The 22,141-nt window shown below is 42.2% G+C and overlaps 1 protein-coding gene across 1 annotated transcript in view; it reads right to left on the bottom strand.

Moving 5' to 3' along the window:
* Window positions 1-22,141, bottom strand: part of ANP32B (acidic nuclear phosphoprotein 32 family member B) — a 59,215-nt gene that overhangs the window by 8,546 nt on the left and 28,528 nt on the right. Inside the window, exons 2-4 of the mRNA XM_063455286.1 lie at window positions 13,881-14,030; window positions 9,545-9,667; window positions 2,751-2,943 (exon numbers count right to left, since the gene is read on the bottom strand). Of these exons, the coding sequence (XP_063311356.1) occupies window positions 2,751-2,943; window positions 9,545-9,667; window positions 13,881-14,030 (466 nt within the window). The remainder of the gene's footprint in view (window positions 1-2,750; window positions 2,944-9,544; window positions 9,668-13,880; window positions 14,031-22,141) is intronic.

Below are 22,141 nucleotides of genomic sequence, written 5' to 3'. Positions count from 1 at the left end.
GGGGGGCCCTGGCAGTGGCTTTACTGCTTTTCTGTCAGAATTGATAGTATATAGAGCAGGCTGCGGCGGCCGCCAGCCATGGTACCGGGTGCTAAGGAGCACTTACTTGTAGACTAGCGCCCGGTAGAACATTGGTCCGGCATTCACCACAGCCTGCAAAGTCAGGACCCCTCTCCCGGCCAAGCACCGCAAAGGTGCGTCATTCACTCGCTCCCACCCCTTGCTCTGTATATGAGCACAAGTGGGCGGGAGAATAACAGAAAATGGGGCTCGGAAAAAACTGTCGGCCAACGGGCGCAGTAAAGAAGACAGGAACGGAGAGCAAAGTGCAATGCAGGTAAGAGAACTTTCAGTGTGTGTTTCAGAGAATTTGTGTCAGTCAGTATGTTTGTGTAGGTCAGTCTGCACATGGATCTGTCTGTGGGGTGTGTGTGTGTATTTATAAATCAGTGTGTGTATGTATCAGTCTGCATGGGTCATTGTGTGTGTGTGTGTGTGTGTGTGTGTGTGTGTGTATAGGTCAGTGTGTGTCTGCATGGGTCAGTATGTGTGTGTATGGAGGGGGGTCAGTGTGTGTCTGTATGGGTCAGGGTGTGTGTGTATTGGTCAATTTAGGTAAGTCTGCATGAGTGGGTGGAACGAATGGGGTGGCAAAAAACCTTGCAGTGGCCCTGCCGAGATATTACCTGTGCCATGTGCTACATTGAAGAGGCAGTGGGAGATTAGAGAGGTCAATGCGTGGCTGAAGTCTTGGCGTAGGAAGCAGTGTTTTGGCTTTCTAGAGCAATGGGACGATTCTGCATTCTATAACAAATAAAAGCATGCTAATAGGGCTTGCAAAAAGAAGATTATATAGGCTAAAGTTGAAAATTATACGCTTGTAGCCAAAAAGAGAGCAAGACCAACCCCAAAGTTTTGATTGTGGTTTCTTTTTTTTAGTAAATTAATGTCAAAGAGTTTAAGAGTGAAAGTGCTGGCCCACTGGAATCTGAGAGGGGTGTGGAGGAGGATTAGGACAAGTCAAAAATGCTAAATTACTTATTTTTGGCTCTAGATTGTCAAATGCCGGTTACAAAAGCTTTACAGGAAACGTGATTGGCTGAACAGGATAAAATGCTACAGAAATTAAAAAGAATGTAAACAAAGACCAAGTCCAGATGGTATTCACCCACACATTCTTAGGGAGTTTAGTGTAGAAATATCTATTCCACCATTTTTAAGGGTTCTTTTCTTTCAGGAATTGTTTTAGAGGATTGGAGAAAAACAGATATGGTACCTATACATAAAAAGGGCTCAAAAGTTGAACCTGGAAACTACAGAACTGCAAGCTTAACATCTGTGACTGGAAAATTATTTGAAAGGCTGTTCAGGGATAATATTCAAGTATTCATTTTGAACAAAAATATAAATATATAGAAATCAACATGGTTTTATGAAAGAATGGCCAAGCCAAACTGAATGAATTGTGTTCTATGAAGTTAGTAGAAATATAAATCAGGGTGATCCAATAGATATGATCTTATTGGATTTTGCTAAGGCATTTGACACCGTTCCACACAAAACATTACTTTTAAAATTAATATCCGTTAGTTTAGATGAAAACTTGTATTCTTAGATAGAACACTGGCATAAAGAGAGAGTGCAGAGAGTAGTTGTCAATGGAAATTGGACAGAAGTAATAAACTGAGTACCTTGGGGGTTCTGCCATGGATCCACCTCTCTTTATAAATAATCTTTAAGCATTGAAAGTAATTTTCAGTGTTTGCAGATAACACTAGGTAATATAATGCCATCTGAGCAGGATATAACTTCTCTATAGAGGGATTTGGATAAATTGAAGGTCTGGGCAGGTTAGTGGCAGATGAGATTTAATGCAAATAAATGTAAAGTCATTTTAAAATAAGGAACCACAAGCCACTTATATATTAAATGGGGTAGAGTTAGGGATAACATTAAATAAAAAGGAATTTGGAACAATTGTAGATCACAACCTAGGCAATGCTGGTCTGCCGATGAAAAGCTAGTACAGTGGTTTTGTGTATAAAAAAAAAAGGGTATTGATTCACTTTATCAAAATAAAATTTTGCCTTTTTATAAATCGATAGTAAGAGTCCACCTTGAATATGTGGTACAATTTCAAGTTCTGCAAGAATGATACTGCAGAACTAGAAAAAGTACAGAAGGAAGTTTAAAAACTTGTAATGGGGATGGAAAACATTTATATTTGTACAGTGATATCATATCCTCTCTGTGGCGCCTCTTTCTAAAAAAAAAAAAAAAAAAAACACATGTTCAGTTTTTCTAGCCTTTCTTTATAAACAGGGTCAGTACAAATCACTATGAGCCAACCTGTTCATTAGCAGGAATATTCAACAGACAAGAGGTCACCCATTGAGACAGAAAGAAAGGTGTTTTCACTTACAGCAGAGGAAAGGATTCTTTACAGTAAGAACAATGAAGATGTATGATTCCCCAACCTAAAGGTGCAATAGATATTTTGGGGATGTAATTGGTACGTATGTAGACAGGTTGTTGATCCAGATTGTCATTACGGAGTCAAGAAGGAATTCCCCACCACCCCCTTTTTGTGGTATAATTGGAAATGGCTACACTTTGGTTTTTTTGCCTTTTTGGATCAACAGAATAAATTATTGGGTTTCAAAGTTGAACTTGATGGCTTTAGTTTTTTTTTTTTTAACCTAGACAACTGTGTAACATGTTTGGTACATGTAAATGAAAGAAGAATCTACCTTCATCTTCCTCTTCATCTACACCATCACCATCAGCCTCTGCATCGGAGTCTGGAGCCTCCTGGTCATCTTGATCATATCCATCCAAATAGGTGAGCTGTGGGAGGAGCTTAAACACACTTTCTCTGTAGTCGTTGAGGTTTGTTACTTCACAGTTGAACAGGTCGAGACTCTTCAGGTACTCTAACTTTTTCTGGAAATAAACAATGATGAGAATACATGACCACCAGTGGCAATATTCATTAAAAAAAAATAAAGTGGTTTTACAAAATACATGCAGATATCAATAAGTTCAGGTGCCTTAAAAAATTTAGGGCTGTAATAATTCTAGGGTATGCTCACTCTACTTAACCTATGTATTTGACACTGTGTGTGCGCATTAACAAGCCTACTATGTTGACACCTCTACATTTTTTAATTTTAAAATGTGAACCTTAGAATGTGGGGGGTTTATTTTTACTACAAAGGCAGCTTGAAGGAGACCATCAGGTTTTATTATTAACTTCAGTAGACCCAGAGATTTATTGTTATCCCCCACTGACCACAAGGGAATCATTAACCCCCCCACTGGAGAATCTCCTCTTTGACAAAACAAAGTCAGCAGGAGAGAGGACAATAATTTTTTTCTATTTTATTAATGCAGGTAAATTAGCATAAACATCCAACACATATCACAAACAGCCTGACCTCCTGTTTTAACGTTTACTTGCAGTGTTTGCACTTTGAGATAAATAAGTTGTTTTATGCAGTTGCAGTTTGTGTGCTCAGGCCCAAAGAAGGTTTTCCATCACTGTCTTTGAGGATCTGTCACTCTTTTACATCATGGTGCCCTATTGGACATTTCTAATGAAAAACACTTTTAAAACTGTACTGTAATCCAGCACCGGGAAAAGCTCCCGTCACTGATCTCCCTCAAACATCACAGCAGACCTTGCACGGTCCAATTACAGGCTTCTCATATAGGCACCTGTGACTGCACTGTTTTGCCGTGTTCAGAACACATGCGCACGCTGAGCCAGGTAGGAAGCGAATTTGATTTATTTATTTAATGGAGTGAGTTGGAGGGTCCGCAGGGAGGGAAGAGTAAGCTTCCCTTTGCATGCCCTCTTCTTTCAAGGGAGAATATTGTTATGCCAGTGTGCAATGCGCAATATTGACAGCCAAAGTGTTGTGTGGCACGGGTGCAGGTAGCCGACAGAACAATTCAATGTTGAAATTTTTTTTGGGGTGCCTTCTTTAGATATGCAAATGGTATGGTTTTCTGTGTAATAGCACAAGTAAGCCAGAACTAGCTTGAAACCTGAGCTGAGAATTTCTGAAGGGGAATCTATTTGCGTTTGTGTCCTTTCTTGCGCTCGGTTTTAGTTTGTTGCTGTCATACCTTCCAATGTATATTTTAGCAGGACTGCACCCAACCAATAACTTCTTTCTGAAGTGGTTATGTGGCTTTTAGTGCCCCTTTTAAACTATAAGATCTATATTTCAGTCTTGGATGCTATTAATGGTTAAAGGGTTAACTCATATTGACAGTTAACATTTTTGGCTTCCAAAGCCCTATTGGGCATTGCCAATACCGTAGGTCCTTCCCCCATCAAATATAGAGAGGAAAAAAATGTTTAGAGTACAGTTAATGGACACTCCAGACCCCTAAAGTACTTCGGCTTGCTGAAAAGCTTTGTGTGAAGTCTTTTATTTTTATTATTATTATTTTTACAAAATAGTGCAGATTTCAATAGAAATTGACACCTTTAGAAATGAACATGGTTACACCCCCTCGGCTTTTAAGCAGACAATAGGTCCTGAATCTTCCTGGTTTGGTTAGCTTAGTGAAGCTAAACGCAAGATGCAGCAATTGCCCAGAGCATCTGCCTTTTCTGCGATTGGTCTGGGTTACAACAGGAGGGCTGGTGAAGGCAGCAGACAAGAGAACTGCCACATTTGAAAACAGTTTTTATAGATACTCAATTGGGGAAATAAATACATAAAGGCATTCAGGTCTTCATTGGAGGTATTTCTATTTATTTTTATTTTGGCAGTGGAGTGTCCCTTTAAAATTTACATGTAATCCAGTTCTGGGCAAAACTGCCAGCGCCAATCTCCCTCCTCCATCTTACATTTTGTGGGTGACCGATGTAAATTTTGAACAGAATTGACATTTCTCAGTCCGGAACGGAGTTCTGGGCTGCCAGTGTCACATGTGCCCAGGTGTATCTGGCCCCACCTTCACCCACTTCACACGAGTTCAAATATCTCTGAAAGTGCAGAGTTTCAAGCGGAAAGAAATGAAGATTGGAGTAACATTTTAATTGTGCTCAAAAAAAGGAAATTGTAATTTCCCCCCTTCATAACGATGTCCTGGTGGTCTGATGAAGGAGTGCATGTTCTGCACCTCCACCTAGTGCAGACCATATAAAATCTTTCCTTTTGGTCTTGCAGTCCGTAATGAAGGTGGGTAAGTGAGACTGCGCTGTCTTCCTCATTGATGAATTAATCCGCAATGGAGTGATTAATATGGTCTGCACTACAACCTGACCACCAGGGAATCATGTTTTTTTTTTTTTATTCTTTATTTTTGTCGTGCACAAATTAACAAGTAGCCTCAGTACGCCACAACAGTGGTAGCAAGGTACGTAGGAATTAAATATGCAATACGCAATAAAAGGTGTGGCAGCTGGTATGCAGGCACAATTTTTATGTTAAAGTAAGAGATAGGTCAGAGTAGTGAATTAAAAACTAGTAGGCTAAGTGAGTTGAGCTGACGTGTTAGTGTACTTGGGTAAGATATGTGTAGTCAAATATGTTTTATGGAACTTGCACAGGAATTATACAAACAGCAAACCACATTTAACACATTTGCTAGGCAAGGGCAGGTTACTGTACCACTGATGCCTACATTGCCCTTCCAGGGCTAAGTAGGGCAAGGTGAGTATGGTGTAATGAAAAAGAGCAACATCATTCGTAAACAGATAAATCAGGCGTTGAGGTACATAACCATATGCATTGTCAGGTATGGTGTCAGCTATGGGTGTATAAAGGAGATTGTAACGCCTCACTTGTCTAGTAAGTGTTTAGAGCTAGGTAGTAGTACCCTGAGGTGGGGGTGGGAATAAACAGGTGTCTGTATCGTTCGGTCTATATTGCCTGGGGGGGTTATCAAAGAGAAAAGGCTACGATCAGCTAAAATGATAGATTAATACAAGAGAAAACAAAACGTATTCTATTAAAGTAAGGTGGGGTGTTGGTCTGCTCTCAAGACACGGCTGCCGCATACGAGTCCGACGAGGGTGAACTTGTTGATTTTCGCCGGGTTCCATGCATGTGGAGTCCTGCGGTAGACCCATGTCTCGCAGCAACGCTATTGCACCTGGAAGATCTTGTAATGAGAAAGTGGAGTCTCCCTGTATAACCTGGAGTGTGCGGGACAGGCGCCAGCGGTAACATATTTCTTTGTTGCAAGAGTGAGGTTAAAGGCTTGAGGGACCTCCATCAGGCCAGGGTGCTGCTTGAGAAGTTCAGGTAAAAAGCCATGGTCATGTTCTCAAATTGGTATTGGGATGTCCCCTTGAGGGCCGCAAGGAATGCTGCTTTGTCCGTTCCATTCTGGGACAGCAGTCGGTGCTTTAGCCAGTTTGGGGATGTAGAGGATGCCATCCAAAGCTACAGTTTTAGCCTGCTGCCGCGGCAGCAAGGCAACCTCATTAGGTGTGGTAATTCGGCTTCTGGAATGTCCTCCGAGATCCCTCTGATTTTTAAATTGCTCAGATGTCAGATATTCTCTTGTGCCCCAAAGCGCCGCTCATATGTTTGGTTCTGCCTTTGCAGTTCTCGGACCGCCTGTTGCAGTGTGTCTATGTGCCTTTGTAGAAGGCTTACTCCAGCACTCAGATGCGGCCTGTCAGGCCCTGTAGATTTCCGCGGATCGTTGCCATATCGGCTTATAGGGTGTTTTTAAGGTCTGCCTGGAGCTCTTGCAGAACAGCGGTGGTGACCGGAGCAGAGTCTGGCGCCGGGATTGCAGGTACGTGTTCCTCCTCACCTTCTATATAGACAGCTCAAATCTGAGCAGCCTCCTGAGAGGTGGCCATTTCAGGTCTGCACACGCCCTGCGTCTGCCTCCACAGTTTTCCACAATATTTATGCCCATGCTTGGTCTATCTGACTTGGGCTTTTTAGATTTGCGCCCCACGTCTTCTGGGCTAACTGGTGATATTCCCAGAGTCCAGCTTGTAGGTGTAACGGCTCCAATAATTGGGCTTTCAGTAGCATGAAGCCCGGAGCTTCAGGAACATGAGACCGGCTGCTTCAGCAGCCAAGCTCAGACCCCGGGAATTATGTTTTTTTAAATGAATATATTGCCATATTTTGATGGGGGTAGCAGTAGTCTGAGACAATGCACCTCTTCCTGTGTGACTTACAGAATTACTGATCTCCTCGAATGTACCCTTGGCGCGGCAAACCACCATCTCACATGCTAGAAGAGAAGCCTTTGCATGCCCTTTGTGGTGCTCATGCCATAGGTTTGCCATTGCTACTAATAAACACAAGTGGATTTGGGAGTAAGCACAATTTCTGTGAAGTGCAGACAGAATCATTTGTTTAAAATGTATTTTTACTACACAGGCAGCTTTGAAGAAGGAGGAAAACCAGTAATAGGGATTCCTCTCAATCTGTCAGTTTACTCTTCTACTTGACTTGCCTCGCCCAAATCCAACCTTTGTTGATTTACCATTGTATAATAGGTTTGTCATACACTGCAAGCCTGTGACATAGATGAAACTGGATAAAGGTCATGTAGGGTTAATAGAATCAACTATGTAATAATATTGCAGTAGGAATCTCTCTCTTTACCAATAGACACATACAGAGAGAGAAAGGGACAAAAGGGAGAGATGTCAAAATTTCCCCTCACCACTAGTGAGTGAAAATGAGTCATGGCAACTATAAATTCACCACTAGAAGGTACACTATGGCTTGCAGTAGTAACTCTTAAAACACAAAGAGATACTAGTACCGCTACCCCAAACATAATTTCTATGTAAGGATTTGGTAAGGAATCTTATTCCATCTTCGAACATTTATGTTAGGTGTCGTTTTTGCCATGTTCACTTAATTTTTACAATAAATCTGCAGATGTGGGTATACGCAAAAAAAGTTGTTGAATGATTAAATACTTTGCATCTATTCACGGAGTAAATTTTAAGGCTTGGCTTGTAGCATAGCACACAGAGGGGCCCAAGCGTAGAGACAAGGTGCTGGAGAAGGGGATACAAAGAAACAGAGGGGCGGGGCAGAGACAAAGTGCAGGGGAAAAGACACAGAAAAGGGGCTGAGAGAAAGACACAGAGAGTCTGGCAAAAAAATTAAAAAAGACACAGAGGTTGGAGAAGGGGAGAGAGAGAACTAGGGGCTAGGGTGAAAAAAAGACACAGAAGGTTTGGGAGAGGAGAAAGACACATAAAGAGGCTGGAGAAAAGTAAGACATACAAGTAAGTAAGAAACACCAAGGGGAAAAATGGGGGATAAGATATGCTAAATGGAAGGTAAGACACAAAAGGGGGATAAGATACACACGCTCTGAATGAGGACATCCAGCATCAGCTATTTCCCTATAGTAAAGCATTGATTCAATGCTTTCCTATGGGGAGGGATAATGCACCCGCTCGGAGGAGGCGGAGCAGTGACTCAGCGCCAAAAGATATCAATGCTGGGACAAGGTAAGAATTGTTATTTTTTTGTTTTGTTTTGTTTTTTAAACGTGTGTCTCAGAAGAGCTAGTATTTACATTGCTTACTATGGATACCTCTAGTGGAAATCCAGGTGCAGTTCTTCTATCTTTGCAGAACTAAAGGCCAGCATCTTCAGGAAAACACTGAATGCTCCCCAAAGAGATGCACTGAGTTAATTCATTTCTATGAGAAAATACTGATTGGTGCAGCATAGAGATAGCCAAGCATGGACACTACCCACCTACGTGGAAGCATTGGATTGGCCAAGGCCATTATTAATGATTACCTCAGCCTGGTGCAGTGACAGCCTCAGGGGTACAGGCATGGTGAGAAAAGAAGAAGAAGTAAATCTTATTTATTAAAACCTTTTAGGGATGGCAAAATAATTTAAAAAGGACAGGGAAACACCATTAGATCTCTTTACAGGAAATGTGTAGGGAGACTGTTTAAATCCATTAACCTAAAGTTGTTTTGGTGCTTGTAGTGTCTCTTTAATAAAAAACTACTGAGTTTGGATAAAAGTATACATATCTATAGTAAGGCTTCCAATAAATGTGATATTTAAAAATAGAGGATGAAGATAAAAATTTATTTTTTTGAGCATCAATGGTTTATATACTCCATTAAAAACTGGAAGTGGCGATTTTTACACTAACTAGCACTTGAAATCACCCCTTCCTCTTGATATTGGTTTCAATTCTTGAGCTCCATTGAATCTAGTGTCATTACCAACATGCCTTGTTGTTTCATGAATATCAAGCCCCTTAGTGCAAAGAGTATACTCAGACATGACAATACTTGGGTCAGTTAGATAGAATCCTCATGGTACCCAGCAGGTGAGAAGATAGGGAAAGAGTAAAACTCAAAGCGGGGCTTGCTGGGGGAAAAACTGGCATATATGGCAGGTACAAGCCTGGGATTGGCAGTGGCTTTTACAACAGATCGGAAAAGAACTTTTAGGAAATTTATAACTGCAAACAGACAAGTTCATGGTGTTTCACAAGAGGATTCTGAGAGAAGCAGAGGTCTTCATAAATCTATCAAATCAAATTACCATAAAACACTTACCAGAGGTTCCAACGTGCTAATGTCTTTTAATTTATTTCCACTGAGATTTAAATGTGTGAGGTTGGGCAGTTTTTCTGCTAGAACATCCAAACCTCCAGAGATTCTGTTGTCACTCAGCTCAAGCTGGAAAAGAGATCAGAAAGATCACCATTAATCACTATAAAAAGTCACAACACAAAAAATAAATAAAAAAATGCTACAAAACCCCAGTGAACTAAGATACAACACAAATTGTGTTCATTCCCTACTTAACTTTTCCTGGACCCAAAGAGTTACTGACTGCTCAGTCAAATACACAGTCAGGTTACCTGCCAAAATTTAAAGGAACACTAAGAAACATAACCACAACTGCTCGATGTTGCCAACCCTGATTTAGGAACAGTTGTATATGAACCAAAGATCGTCATGGCACGGAGGCCACCACTATATTGAATAGATTGATAATGTAGAATTAAACAGTGCAGTACTGCATTACCAATGTCAATTCTTTTCAGCCTGAATAGTATTGCCTCAGAGTACTGGGCTAACTAGCCCACAGAATCCTCAGCCAATCAATGTTATCCAGGCTGAATTAAATTAAATTGATATTCATACAAGTTTTGGTTTTTCCTCATTTTGTAGATATTCAAATTGCACACACTAAGAAAACAAAAAACGGGGGCGGGGCCAGGCCGCCGAGCGAGCTGGTCGCATGTCAGACCAGCTCCTGAAACTAATGGTGGAAAAACCACGATAGAAACTTAATCTTGCATGAAAAAGCTGACAAACAACGGCGAAACCCATCGGGTGGAGAGTACCGGACCCAGGGTGAGGCTGGCCCGACGGGTTTCAGTCCCCTGGAGGACAAACCCTCACTGGCGACAGCGAGGCCTACTCCGGCGGTGAGTGGGGCAGACGGCCGCTGCCCCGCTATCCTGCCCAGCGGTGCTCAGGCTGGAGACAGACCCGTGGAGCCGTGGCCCCGTTTCCCCCCCTATGGACCGGGGGGGTGATCCCGGTCCCCACCCCCACATGCCCCGACCATTCCGGGAGCAGCAACAGGGCCGCCCGGGCCCTACGCGAGGGCGCAGCAATCAAGATGGCGGAGACCACAGATGTTGGCGCCAAAACCGGCAGCGAAGTTCAGAAGCGGCCCACACCGCTCCCCATGCAAAGTAAGAACCTGCGTGCAGCACAGACAAGAGGGGGCACCTTCACAAGAGAGCCCCACTGGAAGCAACCTCTACGGTTACAGCCCGACAACACACGGTCGGAAGAGTCCCACTTCACAGCTACAGCTCACTCACCGACACGGACGCCGATCCACGCTGAGACACCCAAGCCACACACTGCCGATCTGAAGGGACTGTAACCCACGTCAAGGCAGCACAGACCGGCACAGGGGGCCTCCACTTGCCTAAGAAGCACCGGCTGACAATGGGGAGATCAGGACACTATGGGCTGAGCGCTCACAACCGCTAAGGTTTCTCTCTATATTACCTGGACTCACACGAGTGTATGCCGACATTGCCGCTTCCCTCTTAGATTCCTAACCTGTTTGCAGGGGGGATGGTGGGGTAAGAAGCCTCTGGTAATCTATTAAATGTAACATGCAAATACCTATATCCGGACTGGCTCAGATCCCAACTAGTTAAAACGTATATGGGAATTTGCTCCATAATCTATATGCCTATTTCAAGTATAGCACAGCCATTTTACTCCCTATAGCCTATGCTATATACTAACCTGCATAACATGTGTAAAAGCGACAGCCCCAATCAGTTTGAGTAATCTACTTTAATATTGTTCATAACGAATGCCAAAGCCTAATGATATGATAACTACACTGTTGTCCTAGCATAACGTTTAACTGAGGATCCACTAACTAGAGTACCAAACCTAGGTGTACCTAGGAATGTCATACGTCTGCCTAGAATGTAACAAAACTTGCTCTTTAATATATAAAAATGTGCTGTCTCTGAATGCCACTCATTGTAATACCAAGAATACGCCTGCAGTTGCTGTTGTGGCCCTGCAAGATTGTCTGTAACTCATATGCACATGCAAAAATAAAGAATTAAAAAAAAAAAAAAAAAGAAAACAAAAAACAACCAACCGTTTTTAAACTTCAATTAAATTTTTAAGCTTTTTCTACCAACATTGTTGCCACGATCATGGCTGGCCTCGTAAGCCTGGTTGTGCTTCAGAATCCTGCAAATGGTGTTATATTTTATTGAACAAAATTTAAAAGATTTGAAAATTGAGAAAATCCAAAAACCTATCAAACGCACAAAATATTAAAATAATGCCTGTTGCTTATGTTGGAATTTGTGAAAACGTTGATTAAATAAAAATAAAAAATAAAAGTGTGGCTATTTTGTGTTATGTTTAAAGATATTTAATAGAACTGGGATGCTATAAAAGTATGTCTGCTGGTAATATCTCACATGTATTGGGGTACTCTAGCACTCCAATCCTGTAGTGGTTATGGTGGTAGGAATCTGCCTAGTTCCACTCCAAAGAGAACAGTCAAACAGTTTTGCAATATTATGACACTTACCTGCCTGCGGTCCAGCCTATCATCACATATATCATTAAAGCAGAATTTCCCCTTCCACTTTATCAATATTAACACTGTCCATGTTTGGACTAAATCAATTGGTCTAGAGCAGGGGTTCACAATTAGTTTTTCCCGTGGAACCCTTGACATAGTGTACCAACACCATGGAACCCACAAACCCCACCATCCCTCCCACGTAAAAAAAATAAATTGTGCAAACCTTTTGTGTGTGTGTGTGTGTGTGCCGGTGTGTGACACACAGATACACACCTTGTGTATCTGTGTGTGTATATGTAACTGTCAAAGTGTGTGTGTATCTGTGTGTGTGTGTGTGTGTGTGTGTATGCATGTCAAAGTGTGTGTACCTGTGTGTCAGTGTGCATCTGTGTGTGCGTATATGTATCTGACACACAGACACACACTCAGATACACATACAAACACTCAGATGCACACAGTGACACATACACACAAATATGACATACATCAGAGCCACCCTCCTGTTAACTTACCTTGTGTGTCCAGGAGGATGCTTGTGGTCCTGGTGATGCTGGCTGAAGCTGATGGGAGTGAGCTGCTGCATGCTCACTCTAGCCTCTCCTCTGCCATCTATGCTGCTCACTCTCTAGGTAGCCGTCTCCTGCCTCCTCCCTACTGCTATCACTTCCTCCCAGCTACTTCCTCCCGATACTACAAGGGCCTGGTCGTGCTCTTATAGGGCAGCGGCACCCGACCGGGCCCCTGATTTGAGATAAAATCACGGTGGCCATTTTGTTTGGGGAAATCACAGCGGAACCCCAATTGGGAAATGCTGGTCTAGAGTATCAGCTAGTGTACCCAGCCAATGCAATTCAACCAAATATGGACAAAAGTGTCTACAGGATAGACTTCAGGTGCCCAGGGCACCCAGGCAACTTTCAAAATATTTTTTTTTAAAAAGGCCTATAACTACTGCAGCAACGTGTAATAGTTATGTTGCTTAGATAACCCCTTTATATCAGCTGTCACAAATAACTGACATTATCACAGAACATAACTATTTACGTAGATTCAACATGTATACACAAGAAGATTGCTCAAAATCCTATCAAAATCCTATGTGATTTTGCATACCAACACAGAGAAATGTATTGTAACACAGGCTAGGCAGTCATGTACTACAAACAGAAGATGTGGTTTCCACAGGATAGCATGCAAAAGAGACATACAGGTAAGTTGTAATTCCTGTCCTATATACACAACTTAAGTGCATTGATATGTTTGGCCTCATACTCGTGCGTTGTGTATAATCGTGCGTTGTGTATAATCCTGACCCCTTAGCCATGTCCTCCTGTTTTGAAGGTATACATTATAGCTCACACCTTCAGTGTGAACTGAGCTGCTGACTTGACACTATAGTGTCTGTTTTTTTTAACAATATAGTACATCAAGAGTAAATGGTACAGATATAGGAAAGTGACTGACTGTCAGGGAGGAGTCAAGCTGCAGCTCAACTCACGCTGTTCTCTCATTAGCTGAGCTGAGTATGTACTTAGAACTAGAGTATATCCAATAATCAGGTTGCTTTGTGAAAAGAAGGGGTATGGCTAAATCAGCAGAATTACAATGTACAAAATTATAATCCAACCACCCTCCCCCCTTCTTTCAGCAATACTAAGATTTTAATCCGGAAAAAATACATTATGAATATGATGTCAAAACATATAAACCGCAATTAGGCAGTTAAAATGCCTGGAAAGTCACTTGCAATGGTTTTTCAGCTAGAAACCTTGCAATTCATCATCAAGTTAAAGGCCTACCTTTTTTAACTTGGGGAGCTCCGGAAGATTTGAGACTGACATCAATAATACATTTATCAGGCTTAGGAACTCTAGATTGACAAACTCAGACGTAAGTCCCTCGATTTTGCCTTCATGCGCCCTGCAATTGTCCAAAACCAATTCTCGGACCTGTAGAGAGAAATAACAGGTTTTTGTATTCTTTACTAACAATATAACAGAAACATAGAATGCGACGGCAGATAAGAACCAGTCAGCCCATCTAGTCTGCCCAATTTTTAAAAATACTTATTAGTCCCTGGCCTTATCTTATAGTTAGGATAGCATTATGCCTATCCCAAGCATGCTTAAACTCCTTTACTGTGTTAACCTCAACCACTTCCTCTGGAAGGCTATTCCATGCATCCACTACCCTCTCAGTAAAGTAATAATGATTAACATGTAAGCACAATAACTTTTTAAAACTAGCTGCAAAAAACATTAGCATGACAATTTAAGAAAAAAACAAAATCACGTACACAATTCTGTCTCATAGGTTTGTCATTTCTTTGCTTTCAGGTGGAATTAAGGGGTTACTCCAAGCATCCTCACCATTGTGATTTGAAAAAGTCAGGGTGCTTGGAGTCTTTGCGTGCACCATTTAGGAAATTTAAAATTAAATGACAATTCTCACTCTAGTGAACAACCCAACTAAAGTGATGAAGATGACAAACTAAGTGATATTGTGTTCAGTAATCTTACTACAGAAAAGGGAACTTCTTATGGGGGGGAGAGGGTGTGGAAAGTTAATTTTATTATAAACAAATGTAATTTAATTGAAATACATGAAAGATACTTATCCACGGGTCAGTGCTAGTTTTGATAGAATTTCAACTCCCAAACGCTGTTCTAGTAGCTGTTCGGGAAGTCGAACGGGCAGGGGTACAAGTTTCAGTGGGGTTTGCGGGCTTGCGTAGCCAACTCAGAGATCCATGCCACCGCCGACCATGTACCGCTGTCTGCGTTCGGGAGACAAGATTGTTTGAACACATGCGTTCGTATATACTGTTGCTTGTTTGTGGTTAAGAGCCAGGGGTGGTCAGTGATTATGAGGTGTTAACAAGGGAGACCACACAGAGTCTGTTCGGTAACCGAACAAAAAGGGAACAATTCCATTAGACTGCAGTACCCTTAACTTATCCACAAGACATAGCCTATTTCACAATTGTTGGTCAAAAAAAACTACACTCTACTTATAAACGAGATCAACTTATAGACGAGTACATATGATACTTTCAAAATATTTGCAACTGTTTACTTTTTTGTTGTAATAAAACATATTACATGGAAGGAAACAGTTTTGTCTGTATTATATTAGCAGGAAAAGTAATTCTGGGTGTACCTTAAAATAAATGATAGAATGAATGTGCGACTTCACCATTTTAGCTGCCATCCTCTTGATGGTCTGATAAAAATATCTGCACTTAGTAACCACCAGATGGCAGCACTGAGTTCTGACAGTTTGTTGTAGATACAGGGGTCAATGTTCAGCTTTCACCAAAGACAACATATATCTCTCAGTGTGAACTTGAGCTGAATGAGATGGCACACCAATGGTATCGAAGCAAACCAGTCTGAAGCAGAAACCTAAAGCAGACACACTGCCTTCTTGTACACATATGGTATAGGAGGACTACCGTGTCACAGGCAGAGGTTATTCATAACACAGAACATGGCTGTGTGCTAGAAATTAAATAAAGCAGTGACCATCCGTTTCTTTGCCTGCGTGCAAAAATGAATTGGTTTTAAATATTTACATTCCAGGTAACTTTCTCCCATAATATACAGTTCAGGATTTACAGTTTTAAAAAAAAAACACACACAAAAAAGGGCACAGGCAAAAACAAAAAAACAAAACACAACACACACCAACTCCATGGAATTTAAATGTACCAGCTAACATTTTGACAAGATTTACACAATTGTTCCACTAGCGAACTATACTTCCTGACAACTTCAGAAGTGAGAAATTTACTGAGTGACAGCTTTAGCCACAAAGGCACATGGTTAAAGGGACACTGTGCATGCAGACACTGAACTTTTCTCAGAGATGCATTGATTCAATCAGGACCGGCCTCAGGCCATTAAGCTCCCTGTGCGAAAAGTCTTCATGGCGCCCCCTCCCCCCACCAAGTTGCCTGTATACAGTCACACACACAGGCACAAGCAGGCAGTCACACAAACAGTTACAGGCAGAGTCAGACACGCTCAGTTACAGGCAGTCACACACACACACACACACACACACACACACACACACACACACACACAGTTACAGGCAGACAGTCACAGAGCCAAACACACAGTTAAAGCGGCCCCTAAGCCCCCCACATTACCTATTTTAAATTCTTTATTTTCTGCCCAATCTTTATTCAGGGCGCCGCCATCTTTGTGTGGGTAGGTGAAGTCCCTGTGGGACACGTCATCTACCCACACTACACAGACTGAGATTCCCGCACATGCCCAGTGAAACACCTGGACATGCGAATGGGAATTTCATCTATTCATTCATTCATCAGACAGACGAATGAATGAATAGAAACATCAGACAAACAAACTAACACTGAGTATCAGTGTTAGTTTGTTTGTTCAGTTTATTACAAGGAGGGAGCTACTGGCGTGCAGCTCCCTCCTTGTAATATGTAAAGATAGAAGCGGCAGGGAGCAGTGCTCCCCACCACTTCATAAGCCCCCGCAGGTCCCCCCTCACTCTATGGGGGTCAATATGACCCCCATAATAGCACAAGGGAGATTAAAATCTCCCCAATGCCCCTACTCGCTATACCGCGAGTAGGGGCATGTCCACTAAACAGTGAGCAGCCTGTGGCTGCTCACTGTAAAAAAAATGGTAATGGGGGGGGGGGGGGGGGACGGGGACGGGGACGGACCTACTGTCCTCCCCCCTGGACCCCGCCCCTGCGCGGTGGGTGGGGGCCCTGATAAAACAATAAGGGGGGGGGGGGGACCTACTGTCCTCCCCCCCGGCCCCCACCCCTGCGCGGTGGGTGGGGGCCCTAATAAAACAATAAGGGGGGGGGACCTACTGTCCTCCCCCCCGGCCCCCACCCCTGCGCGGTGGGTGGGGGCCTTAATAAAACAATAAGGGGGGGGGAACCTACTGTCCTCCCCTCCGGCCCCCACCCCAGCGTGACATGACCCCTGTGTTAGTGCAGCCAGAGCTGGGAGGAAGTAACAGCCGTAACTACTTTCTCACTGATCACACACTGAGCAAGCCGTGCGGTAGAGGACGAGGCAGGCCGGAAGAGCAGCAGGCCCCAAACTCCCACCAGACCCAGCCAGCCAAAAGGTAGGAAACAGACATGTATGTGTTTTTGTGTATGTATCTATGTGTCTGCGTATCTGCATGTGTGTCAGTGTGTGTGTATGTCTGTATCTGCATGTGTGACAGTTTGCGTGTCTGGGGCGGAGGAGTAGCAGGGGGAGCCTAGGGCAGTGAAAAAGGGGAGATGGGACATATAAAAACATACATTTGAAATAAATGCAACTATATTAATTACAAACATTTTGCCAATATGAGGGGTACAATTTATGAAAATGGTCTGCCAAGGGGTACTCAAGAAAAATAAAAAATAAAATAAAAAAAATAAGTTGTGAACCACTGATCTAGATTATCTAATAACGTATTTCCAAGATTTTGAAATAGAAAGGAAAATACATAGGTAGGGGCATTTAATACTAAAAAAAACCTATCACAATCTATCACAATGTCTCATGATCATAAAACTAACCTTAGGTTTGCACTAGGGATGGTCATAGAAACTGCATATTTTTCTCCCTCATGAACACTTATCAGTAAAACTATATTCACATAATGGTTCTTTACTATTTCTCTTGAATTGCTCAGTGTCCCAATGAGAAATGCCTGACTGTAATGTTGCCATACAATGCTGTAAACAAGAATTCTAGTCAAGATGGTTTGAAGTGCAGAGATAATTAGGGAATGAATACACAGGGATTTAATCTTATGAAGCCACACTGCAACAAAACAATTAATAGAATGCAAGCAACATATTTCAGTATTCACATTTGAGGCCATAATAGTAAAAAGGATATAGTAAAATTCAGCTCAGCTGTTGTGGCCTAAATAATTTAATTCACTTTGCATTCCTCACAATTTACACTTAAATGGTTACTCAGTGTTTAATAAAACAGTTTTTGGTTGTGGTATGGCATGGTCAATACTCCCACTCACCACAGAAAAAAAATTAAAAAAATATAATATATATATACATATACACACACCGTATTTTTCGCTCCATAAGACGCACCACACCATAAGACGCACCTAGTTTTTAGAGGAGGAAACCCAGAAAAAAAAATATTTTGAACAAACTATCCCATAGTGTTTTTTACTATGGGAAAGTTTGTTCAGAATATTTTTTTTTTCTCCCCTGTCCACCCACTCCCCTCTCCTGTCCCATAATGATCTTTAACCCCCCTCCCCTATCCCATAGTGATTTTTAACCCCCCCCCCCTTCCTCTGTCCTATAGTGATTTTTAACCCCTCCTCCCCTGTCCCATAGTGTTCTTTAACCCCCATCCCCTTGTCCAAGTGTTCACTGAGTGCGCACTTCCTTTCAGTCCCGCCGGAAACCGGAACCTGAAATTGAAGTTCCTGTACCGCGGTGCGCGCTGTTAAGCCGGCCCACGCTACAAGACAGGTAAGTAAAGCTTCATAAGACGCACAGACATTTCCCCTCACTTTTGAGGGGAAAAAAGTGCGTCTTATGGAGTGAAAAATACGGTACATTTACACACACACACACACACGAAAAATAAAGTCCATCCTCTTTGAATTCTATGGTTTTACTTATCAGGACATAACAGTCATCTGTTGCTTAGAAGGTCTTATAATTAGGTAAATACATCCGCAGATGAACAACAAAACATGGATATTACACCGTGTCATTATTTATTTAACAAAAACAAAGCCAAAACTGAGAAGCTACAAGTGAAAAATCAAGTACAAAATCAGACACAATGATAGTGATTACCCCAATGACACCACCAAAAGTGGCCACCAGGGCACGTAGATGGGTCAAAAAAGACATCCAATATGAAACAGACAGATGGCCCCAGCAATGTACACAATTGTCAATCCACCTGCTTGTTTTGGGTCCGGATCCCTTGCAGTAGGGGGAAAGACCATGTCCGGGGTTAATATCAGATACCAAGCCAGAGAATAAGGCTTCAGAATGCTCCGAAAACCCAATCTGTTTCGCCCTGAACATCCTCAGGGTAGAGTTTTTTTTTTTTATTCCCAGTGTTCAAAGTTCCGCCTTACAAGCCCCTCCAATTAGGGCTAATGAAGTATCAAATGTATCAGGCTTTAGAGCTCAACCAGAAAGATGTCCGTCGTGATCATACACGGCGACATTTGTAAAGCAGCATGCCAGTCAGAAAATCAGGAACAATGTCCTGTCATCGGGGCCGGTATTCATCTTAAAGGACCACTATAGTGCCAGGAAAACACACTCGTTTTCCTGGCACTATAGTGCCCTGAGGGTGCCCCCACCCTCAGGGACCCCCTCCCACCGGGCTCTGGGGAGAGGAAAGGGGTTAAAACTTACCTTTCTCCAGCGCCAGGCGGGGAGCTCTCCTCCTCCGATTCTCCTCCTCTCCTCCCATTCGGCTGAATGCGCACGCATTCAGCCGGTCTCATAGGAAAGCATTATCAATGCTTTCCTATGGACGTTTGCGTGCTCTCACTGTGATTTTCACAGTGAGAATCACGCAAGCGCCTCTAGCGGCTGTCAGTGAGACAGCCACTAGAGGATTTGAGGGCTGGATTAACCCATTTATGAACATAGCAGTTTCTCTGAAACTGCTATGTTTATAAAAAAAATGGGTTAACCCTAGCTGGGCCTGGCACCCAGACCACTTCATTAAGCTGAAGTGGTCTGGGTGCCTATAGTGGTCCTTTAAGTCAGTGCACATGCGCAATATGCCAGTCTACTGGAGTGTATAATAGAGCTCTTGTTCTGAATTTCATTTTAGTTACAAAAAAAAAAAAAAAAAAATCGCCATTATCAGTCACCCAAAGTTTCTCAGAACAGCCCAGGCCCTGGTCACACCCCCACTCATACCCTAAAATTTAAATTCCTTTCTTTATCCATTTGAAATATTGGCAGGTATGAATCAGCATAACTTATAAGAGGGATTGTATACGGTGTTAGGACAAAAACACCAACAATAGAAAAAAAGAAATGTGCAGGTGATAGATCCACTGTCATTTTGTTCACATTTCAAGATTTCTCTTATTTCACAAAGGCTGGAGTACATTCTCAGCTAAAGTGGAAATGAGGAACACAATTATCATCACTTAAAAACAGCATTTTCATGTCAGAAGTGTGAGAACCAGTGAAAAGTAATTTCTTTGTTTTGTTTTGCTAGGATGCCATTTAGTCAATGTAGTCAGCACTATGGATTGTATTTACACTAAATGCATGCATTAATGAGAAAATACTTAAAGGCTCACTTTCAAAACCCTAAACAACTTAAACTTGCTGAAGAGCTTCATGTGTGAAGTGTGTCCTTTTTTATTTAGCAAAAAGTGCAGATTTCAATAGAAATTTACATTTTAATAATAAATTAACTTGGTTACACCCCCTTGGCTTTCAAGCAGTCAACAGGTCCTGTTACTACCTGGTTTTGTTGGCTCAATGCAGCCGACCTCAAGAGGCAGAAATTGCCCCGAGCATCTGACTTACAAAATATGTACAAAGGATCAGCGCTAATATACTAGATCTTACAGAGATAAATATAAGGCAGCACACCTAAAAAATAGGGCTCCCTCACAGGCCCTGTAGAGTAGACAAAGGAAAAAAAGGTTAAGGGGGAGGGCAGCGCCACAGGTGAAAAAAAACCCTGATTATAAACTATACAAGCACATATACAAGACATTATATAAGAGAAAAATACATACAAGATAAAAATCCAAAAAGAGTTTGAAATATTGATAATGAATAATAATCAAGAGTCCAAAAAGTAAGTCCAAAAGGTCTATGCCTGATAAATACAGCAAAAAGTCCAAATAAAACCTTGTATAAGAAGTCAATCACAATCTTGTCAGGGAAAGTATTCCTCAATAAGGTATGGGCATGGGATATTCGTGAAATCCGAAAAAATTAAGAGACCGCAAATAATGGTACAGTATATCCCAACAGGTACTAAGTACTATTTTGTAAGAGGTCTATATGGTCCTACTCACGTTTTCCAGAGCTATAAGACTAGCTCTAGTGTGGATGGCATACAGGGGTACAATCCCCATTTATAGGATACGTGAAGTTTTGTAGTAGATGGATATCTTGTTGGTATGAGGACTATATGAAATATAAAAAACAATAATAGTGCTTATTGTATAAAAACCCAGAGGTGAAATAAAATACCAAGTGGTTACTCACATTTTATTGAGCAGGCAGACTGCTCAATGGATAAAGCTTGAGTGGTATAATCCCCACCAAGGATTCTTTGGAGTAAAATTCTCACTGGAACAATAAAAACTCTGGTGCCAGGTAAAAATAAATACAAAAGTAAAATGGCTGACTTACAAGTTGAAAGTGTCCAAAATACCTTTAATAAAATAGATCAATTAAAATACCACAACACGTTTCTCCCCTTAGGGCTTTCTCAAGTGGATCACAGTCTCCCCACCACACACAGCCTGTACCCCCCTCCACCCCACACAGCCTGCAACCCCCCCCCCCCACCAGAGCCTGCACCATTCCTTACAGCCTACCCCCCCACAACCTGTCCCCCACAAACCCTGCCCCATCAGCCTGCACGTGCACACCCACACCATGTTCCCCCACACCCTGCCCCACCTCTTACAGCCTGCAACCCCCACACTCTGCCCACTTACACCCTGCAACCCCCACACCACGTCCTTCACAGCCTGCCCCCCACACGGCCTTTCTATACACTGCCCCCATATACTGTCACCTTCCTACACACTGTCCCCATTTAAAATGATCAGTCCCCCCCCCAGCACTACATGCACTACACAGACACTACATTCACTACACATGACACTGCATCCACCACACAAATATGAATGCACTACACAGACTCTGCATCCACACACACACACAGAGACAATATAGTTCACACACTGCATACAATACACACTACAACCATGACACAAAAACAGACAGCATCCATGACACACATACACTGCATTGACTACACACACTGCATTGACTACACACACACAATACAAACAC

Source organism: Pelobates fuscus, chromosome 5 (genome assembly GCF_036172605.1).
Source record: "Pelobates fuscus isolate aPelFus1 chromosome 5, aPelFus1.pri, whole genome shotgun sequence".
NCBI lineage: Eukaryota > Metazoa > Chordata > Amphibia > Anura > Pelobatidae > Pelobates > Pelobates fuscus.
Note: the sequence above shows the minus strand (reverse complement) of the source record. Positions and strands in the feature narration are given on the sequence as shown.